The following is an 8,055-nucleotide window of genomic DNA, read 5'->3' as shown; positions in this document are numbered from 1 at the left end:
TATTTATAACCCTTCATGTGCAATCTCCCACCGTATAACAATCATTCATCCCTAATCATTTTGTCCCCCACTAAAGGACTAGTTGGTTCAAATCCAACCAAACCGGCCTTGGATTTCAACCAAATCCTAAATTGGTTACTCTCTCCTTCCGACTTTCCAACAGAGGCCACCAAATTATGACTTCTTTCAATTTAATCCCTCAATTATTTCTAAATTTTCAATCTTAGCGGAAACCGAGTATGACATTAATAGTTTTAAAACATATTTATTACATTATGTAATGCTATATCACATACTATAATTATAGTACATAATATATTAATTATTATATATCATTTTTATTATACTAGTTGAATATGCTCTAAGTCCTTATACTATTTGTACATTTAAAAGTTAACTCTCATACTATATTATACAATGCTATGTATTATCGATAATATAAAAATATTAATAGTTTATACATTGCATTAAAGTTTGATTATGTAATCGGTTGATTTGACATTGTCGGTTCGATTTCAGTTTTAAAATGTAAAACTTTTAAGCTAAATTAACCAACTTAAAACCCAAGCCCAATATCAACCAAATTTAAGTCCAATTTAAACTTTATTAACCTAAATTCCCAAATCATTTTATTAGTAATGTTATTAGTACTGCATAAGTATAACACTAATTATTGTATTATTAAATTAATATATTATGTCATTATATATTTTATATTATTATTAAATTTTAATTTATAAATTTTAATAATTGTTAATTTTATATCTTTATTATACATAAATAATTATAGTATTAAAATATTTGTATTCAATTAATGTTTTTAAAATTTTATTTCACTTTATAATTTAAAATAAAATTTATTTTAATTATTTTTAATAAAATTTTGATATAAATATGTAACACATTTTCATAAAATAAATAATTTTATTTATTTTTATTTTATTTCTATTTTAAGTAATATAATAAAATTATATTAATTATTAATATCTATTATAGCCATGGTTGTTAAATTATAAATTTGGAGTTTTTTAGGTTTTAAGTCGGATCTATCTTAAATTCGGGTTTAGATTGATCTCAAATTTTTAGGGTCTCGAGCTTTCTCAAGTTAAAATTTTCTCAATCTCAAGTTTTCTTGAGCTCGAATCTATTTTAAGCTTAGACTTTTTTGAATTTAGATCATTATAAGCTTATATCGGCACAAACCAATTATCAGTAAACTTCTATTTTGTCAACTCTAAATACTATGCAAAAGGTCCTTAAAGATTACTTTTAACACTTCCATATTTATTCGAATAAGGAGCATAAGAGTACAAAAATCTTAAAAATGGATAGACCATCTTTTCAGTTATTATTCTTACAATCCAATACACACAAACAAATTTAGAAAAGCACAACAATGTGTAGGTGTTTGATGAGGGATTACTATAATTCAGAAGGCTATTTTTGTTGTCTTAAAGACTCTGCAATCTTCTTTGACAGACAATAAGCAGTGGACTGGACAGTGATCATTGGATTTACACCAACAGCACTTGGCAAAATACTTGCATCACAAACAAACAATCCTTCAGCTTCCCAACTCTCTCCATTTTCATCAACTGCACCTTCCTTTTCATTTATCCCCATCCTACAGCTTCCCATCTGGTGAGCAGTGGTGTGCACCACCCAGTTTTCCCCGGTACACAACGGGCTTGTTAACATAGAAACCGAGTCCAAAAACTCATCTAACTCCTCATTGCTTATCCCTTTACATCTTATTCTCTGCCCGTCACTACGATGAGTACCCACCTCGACTGCCCCGGCTGCTACTAATATCCTCAATGACTGTCGCAAACCGGCTCGTAAGTTTTGTCGGTCTACCTCTTCGAACTTGTAGGTTACTCGTCCTCCAGCATGTACTTTTCCGGATCCCTGATCCCTTATTATTGTTATCATATGAGCAGTTCTGGAAAATTTTAGCATCCTTGCTTTCATGTCAAGACCAGACACCCAAGGGCATACTGCAGAGTATTGTGCAGGCCCCAATGAAGGAGTTTCAATGATGGCTTGCACTTTGTTGTCATTTCCTACCACCTTATGTACTGATGTTATTATTCCACCCTCATAAGCTTTCCCTTTGAACTTGGAATCGGAGTTGGGAAAGTAACCCCACGCCATTAGGACCGGATGAAGATGAAGGTTTTGACCGATGTTTCGATTCTTCAGCCCACTAGAATGCATTAAAAGAGGTGTCAAAAGTGCCCCACATGCTGATATTGTTACTTTGGCTTCTATATGAAGTTCCTTTGTGATGTTTTGATTTGAAGGCTTTGCAATGACTCCCAAGCACTTCAGTTTCCTTACACTGCCTACATTGTTTCGTTCTAATATGAATCTGTCGGCTTTGCACCCTGTTATAATCACTGCATTGTTGTTAACGGCATCGACTAGCCAAGTTCGATCGGTCCCTTTCTTGTCTCCTCTTCTGCAACCGAAACCACACGATCCACAATAATGGCTCTCGGAGGAATTCCGCGGCACTTTCTCGACTTTTACACCAAGATTTTCACACCCTTTTCGAAGCACTTGATTCTGAAATCCTTCCTCTTTACAATCATGTGTGACGCCAATTCTTTCACAAACAGTTTCCATTGCTGAAACATATTCATTGCTTCCAAAAAGAGGTATTTTACAGTCCTCAGCCCATTCTTTAAGTACAGATTTCGGCGTTTTTATACAGGCCGACCAATTCACAGCCGAGCCACCACCAACTGTAGACCCTGCAAGAATCAGCAGCTGTCCGTCCAAACTCGGAAGGATTCCTCCAGATTCGTATAGTTTATCCATGGAGGGACCTTCGAAAGGTGAATAGTCGGTTGAAGTGAAGTAGTTCCCCTTCTCTACAACGACGACTTTAAGGCCAGAACCGGCCAGCATTGCGGCTGCAACACCGCCACCACAACCGGAACCAATTATTACGGCATCGCATTTGATCCTGTAAACATTTTGTTGGGTATCTTCAGTAACAAGAAGGCCTTTCTGTGATAGAGAACGATAAAGAGTGGAGTCTTTTTCATGCACAGTCTCAATCATTCCCTTTTGAAGAGGCCTTTCCTTTCTTGCTTGCGGCTGATCCTCAACTTTGTCTACATTATATCCAATAGCTTCCCATGCTGGATTTTCACCATCTTCTCCTACCTGAACATATAATTCGTAATATTTATACATTTTCATAGTTAATTCTAAATAATTTTCTAGTTATTATATATCAATTCAAGTTCCTTGATATACCATTAATTTGATGAATATTATTATTACATGCAAACCTTGTTACTTTATCTTATCCTGAAACTGTCGTACAACAATTAATAAGGCCTACTTGACACTCGTAAATTATTTAGTTTTGGCTCAAAAAAGTAATCAAATTTTGCTGTGTTTGTTGAATTGAGCTCAAATATTTAACTAATATTTTAAACTTTGACTCGAGTCTTATGAGTTTTATTGAAATTATATTTTCAATTAATATGAGAGTTCGTTTAAATCACTTTTTGGAACTTGAATTTGGCATCTTTTCATATTAGGGATGAACTTTTTTTTATTCAAGTTAGATCTTAAACTTGACAATTATTTTCGCATTATGGCTTCAACTTTTTTTTTGTACAAGTTAGACCCTGAATTTGACAATTATTCTCATATTGAGGCTTTTGTCCAAATTTTTTCTTAAAAACCCTAAAGTTGAAGTTTCAATGTAAAAATAATTGCCAAGTTCAAATATTAACTTAACAAAAAATTTTAAGCCCTAATATAGAAACAAATGTCTAACTTTGATCCTAATATAAAAATAGTTATCAAGTTGATAACATAATTTAAAAAGATAATGCCTCAAAATTAACAAGATGAAGCTTTAAATAGAGATTTAACTCATTATTTTATTATAAGTAAAAAGTTAAACCCTAAAGATAGGCAAGAAAAACGTTTTAGAATTGAAATTTATTACAATGATGTTGATGTTTCAACAACCAATATTTATTTTCTATTTTGATGATTGCTGATACAAAGCCTTTACAACCAGTTACATCCTATTTATCTTTGATTTGTGTTATAATATAATATCTACTCAGCAATCTAAATAAGATCATTTAATTCTTCTTACCTGTATGACTTTGTTTAAAACAAATCATTAAAAAATCCCCAAGTTGAATTTAGCAGTTTAGTACATATAGAGAAAATACCTGTCATTATTTCATTAAAAAATCAATATTTTAACATTAACTCCAATCAATATCCACAAATATTTTTATATATATTAGATTTGCGAGATATTATTTGTTTAAAACATTAGTAATCCATCTATATTTTAATTTTACTCCAAGACTATTTAATTATCTCTATATATATTATTAAATTTATGAATAAATTTTCCAAATAATTTCTCCTATATTTGTCATCAAAATTTTAGAACTTCAAATAATTTTTGAATTAAAATTGGAAAAATTATGGGAGAAAAAATGGACCAGCTATTATTGATTTTCTCTTAAGATGTTACCTAAATTGAAGAGTAGCTATTATTGAAAATGAAAGTGAGCCACGTTGGAATAATAGTAGGACTGAATTAATTACAATACACAGGTGTTATCAATTTAATTAAAACTAAATGCTCACGGTTGAATACACCTTTCCTCCTCAAAGTTTCCGTCCAAATCTAGATTCCACTAAAGATATTAAGTTTTATCCCATAATTAATATAAATTTCGCTAAACATAGAACACTCTCAACTTGCATCACTCTGCCTAACTCAGTGGGTAACTACTATTTTTAGCTTTTTTGTAAGTACTATTATTTTTTATTCAACTACCCTTCAAATTTATCTTAAATCATTCTATAAATTTTAGCTTCTTGTCCTCACTCCTTATAAAAGAAATAAAATTTATTTTTTATAAAATTTATTAATCCATAAAAATTACGGTTAAGTATATATACTTTTATATATAATTGTTATCCTTAAAAGTAGAGGAAATAATATGTTTGAGTCTATATTCTTTTAATTGTTGTTGCAATAATAATGTTAATTAAACTAATTTTCAATTGACCATTTTAATCTAAGTTTTAAGTTCTGCAAATAACATTCTGAAGGTGATATATATCCCATCTAAAATATAGTAAAAGATATAGTGTTTGAAATATGAATACGAAGGGTAAATGTACCATATAGATCTTTGTAAGATTGCATTTTCCTCGTCTATTAAAAAAAGAATAAATTAGTCCCTCTACGTTAAATCAAAAAGCAATTTGGTATTTTTATTAAAGGTTTCATCCATTTATTCTATTAATAATTGGTTTGATTAATGAAATAACCAAATAGTGACATGTGGCATGCCATGTGTAGCTTGTGTTGATCAAAGTAGAAATGGATGAAATTTTTACCAAAAAAATTAATTTGCTCTTTGATTTAACGTATATGAGCTAATTTAATATTATTTGAATAGAATAAGTAAAATACAATCAAATTTTTAATATAGGGGTCTCATACTTTTATCGGTACAAATATATTATGTAGTAACCCTAATCCTTAGGGAAAGGATGAAAGTAGAAAGAAGATTAAAGGGAAGAGGTAGCATTGAATGATTACCCGAGAGAAGTAAACGAAAAGGCAGAAGACTTTCAAGTAGATGAAAGCAGCCCTTATGGGAGTAAATAGAAACCCGTGCTTTAACCAATTTTGCATTACTTTCTCTCTCTTCTCCAATCCCATGCTTCCAAAGTCATTTATAATCGGCCATTCCTTCCCCAAACACTGCCTTCCACATAGCAACAAGCTTCCTACCCTCGTCCACAGTAACATTAATACAATTCTCACCACTATCACACTTTCAATGAATGCTCTTTTCCCCAGCAATTCTGCTACCTGTAACGTTGATACAAACATTGTCTAACCTTAAACTAGACAAAGAGGGCTACTTTTAAAACTTTTGTTAAAACATCCAAATCTGACACAACTGGGTTACCGTTCTTTTCTAGTAAAACTGAAATTAAAACTTGGGATTCATGTAACTGCAGAATCTCCCCAACACTACTTATTTGCTGACCACCTGGCACACCATAACATGTGTATATACACGTGTTTTACTTGTGTATGCAAAAGTCAATGCTATTATATTAAATCAAATCAAATTAAAATATGCGAAAACAAAGTAACAATAAAAGGAGAACCATTATTACTCCTACTTAAAAAATAAATGGATTAATTTTTATATATTAAATTTATAGTTGAAAATTTTATTTATTTATATTATTAAAAGTTAATCTTTGTACATCAATAATCAATTTATTTTTAATTCAATATATAGAGATTAATTTACTATTTTTAAATAAAAAAATAAAATATAATCTGATCCTTAATATATTAAAATCTCCTAAAACAACTATTTAGCTCTAATATTAATTGATGAATAAAAATAAGAAAAATGAATAAATAAACTAAGATTCAAAGGAACTACCTCGTCGGGGAAAGGGGGTTGAGAGGCAGAAGCTTTTAGGAAGGATTGAACAGCCTTGCTTGGCTGGGTGTCCTTTCCTTGAAACCAAGAATCCGGTGGTAAAGAAGGGAAAAACACTTCGGCAACGCTGGCCAGCGTCTGTATTTCGGCTGAACAAAACCCATGGCTGTATTTTGGCTCTTTTTTCTCTCCATTCAACCATGGTTGCTCCTTACACTTTCCTTCCATGTCGCCCCGCCTCTCTCTCTCTCTCTTTCTCTCTTTCTTTTATCTTTTTTCTTTTTAATAAAACTAAATATGATTTTGTTTCGGATGGCAACTTCATTTTATAAAGTGGAAAAGTGGAAACGTGGAGTGTTTGGATTCCAAAGGAAGAGTTGTAACTCTACTGTTGTATATATAATATTTCCCCATTTTCCGTATGCATAAGTATTAACGAGTTAGATTTGGTGGCAAATTCGACAACGGAAATATAAAATTGATATAAAAAGTTCGCTAACCAATCACCATCCATTTCTGAGTTAGAATTGGACGTACTAGAACTTATTTTATGAGAATGGGAATTGATTTATAAATTTTGAAAAACTTCAAATACTTTTTTTTTTCATTTTCCAATTTTACTATATGTAAATTTATAATTAAATACTTTATAAAAAAGCAAAATCGCAATTGTCCCTGAGCCCCGATTGTCCCTTTACATTTATCCCTAGTTCAACCTATATATATCTTTTACTATATATAAATATATTATGGATGAGGTCCCCCTTGCCTTAATGTAAAGGTTTTATGTTTAAGTATTACTCTACATATATTGTATGTAGAATTTCAATCTAAATTATTTTGATTTAGGTTCAAATATATTTTAATTATTAACATTATAATTTTTATAGTAATTAATTGTAATGATAATAATTCAGATATGTATTATTTGTATGGTTGTACTTTTAATTTAAAAAATATAATTAAGATTTATAAGAACTGACTTTTTTTTAAAAGTAAATTCATTAATTTATTTAATGAATGAAACCATACAATTCAGAGACAAAATAATAGCAAACACTCGTCGTAGATGGTAAAGGACAAGCTCTATCAACACAACAAAGGCTTTAACCTCAGCATCAATAGAACATTATGACACGTTGACAATTGGTTTTATCACAACTCAAGCACAGCATATCTAGAGTGATTGCAAGCACTTAATACGATAAGGAAATCAACCTCGGATAGTCCAAAATGGCGAGCAAAAATCGACAAAAGAATCAAGCCTTTACCAAACTGAAAGGGCAACAACAAAATAATCTCTAAAATCACTTGTAAAACTAAGATTACATGCATAAGTAAGACTACAAATGGTGCTACAAGAGCAGACAAAAACTTCTAAAATTGAAGACTTATTAAAAAAATGGAAAAACAAACAAAAAACATATAAAACTCAAGACAACACGATCCATATCAACACGTGAAATCATTTATTATTTTGAAATACTCTCAAAACAGAAACAAATTAAGAAGTTGACGAAGAGCCACCTACTTTCCAAGAAAAACTACTAGTGGCCGGTGGAGTTTTAGCAAACAACAAGCA

At 30.7% G+C, this 8,055-nt stretch overlaps 1 protein-coding gene across 1 annotated transcript; it reads right to left on the bottom strand.

Annotated features, from left to right (window-relative positions):
* Positions 1-1,263: 1,263 nt before the first annotated feature.
* Positions 1,264-6,898, bottom strand: LOC108489529 (long-chain-alcohol oxidase FAO1-like). The gene is made up of 3 exons (XM_017794152.2): positions 6,474-6,898; positions 5,606-5,881; positions 1,264-3,174 (listed from the first exon to the last, which is right to left on the bottom strand). The coding sequence occupies exons 1-3, from the start codon at positions 6,699-6,701 to the stop codon at positions 1,438-1,440; spliced, it is 2,241 nt and encodes a 746-aa protein (XP_017649641.1). The 5' UTR covers positions 6,702-6,898; the 3' UTR covers positions 1,264-1,437.
* Positions 6,899-8,055: the final 1,157 nt, after the last annotated feature.

Source organism: Gossypium arboreum, chromosome 10 (genome assembly GCF_025698485.1).
Source record: "Gossypium arboreum isolate Shixiya-1 chromosome 10, ASM2569848v2, whole genome shotgun sequence".
NCBI classification, from domain to species: Eukaryota; Viridiplantae; Streptophyta; class Magnoliopsida; order Malvales; family Malvaceae; genus Gossypium; species Gossypium arboreum.
This window is presented reverse-complemented; position numbering and strand designations above follow the sequence as displayed.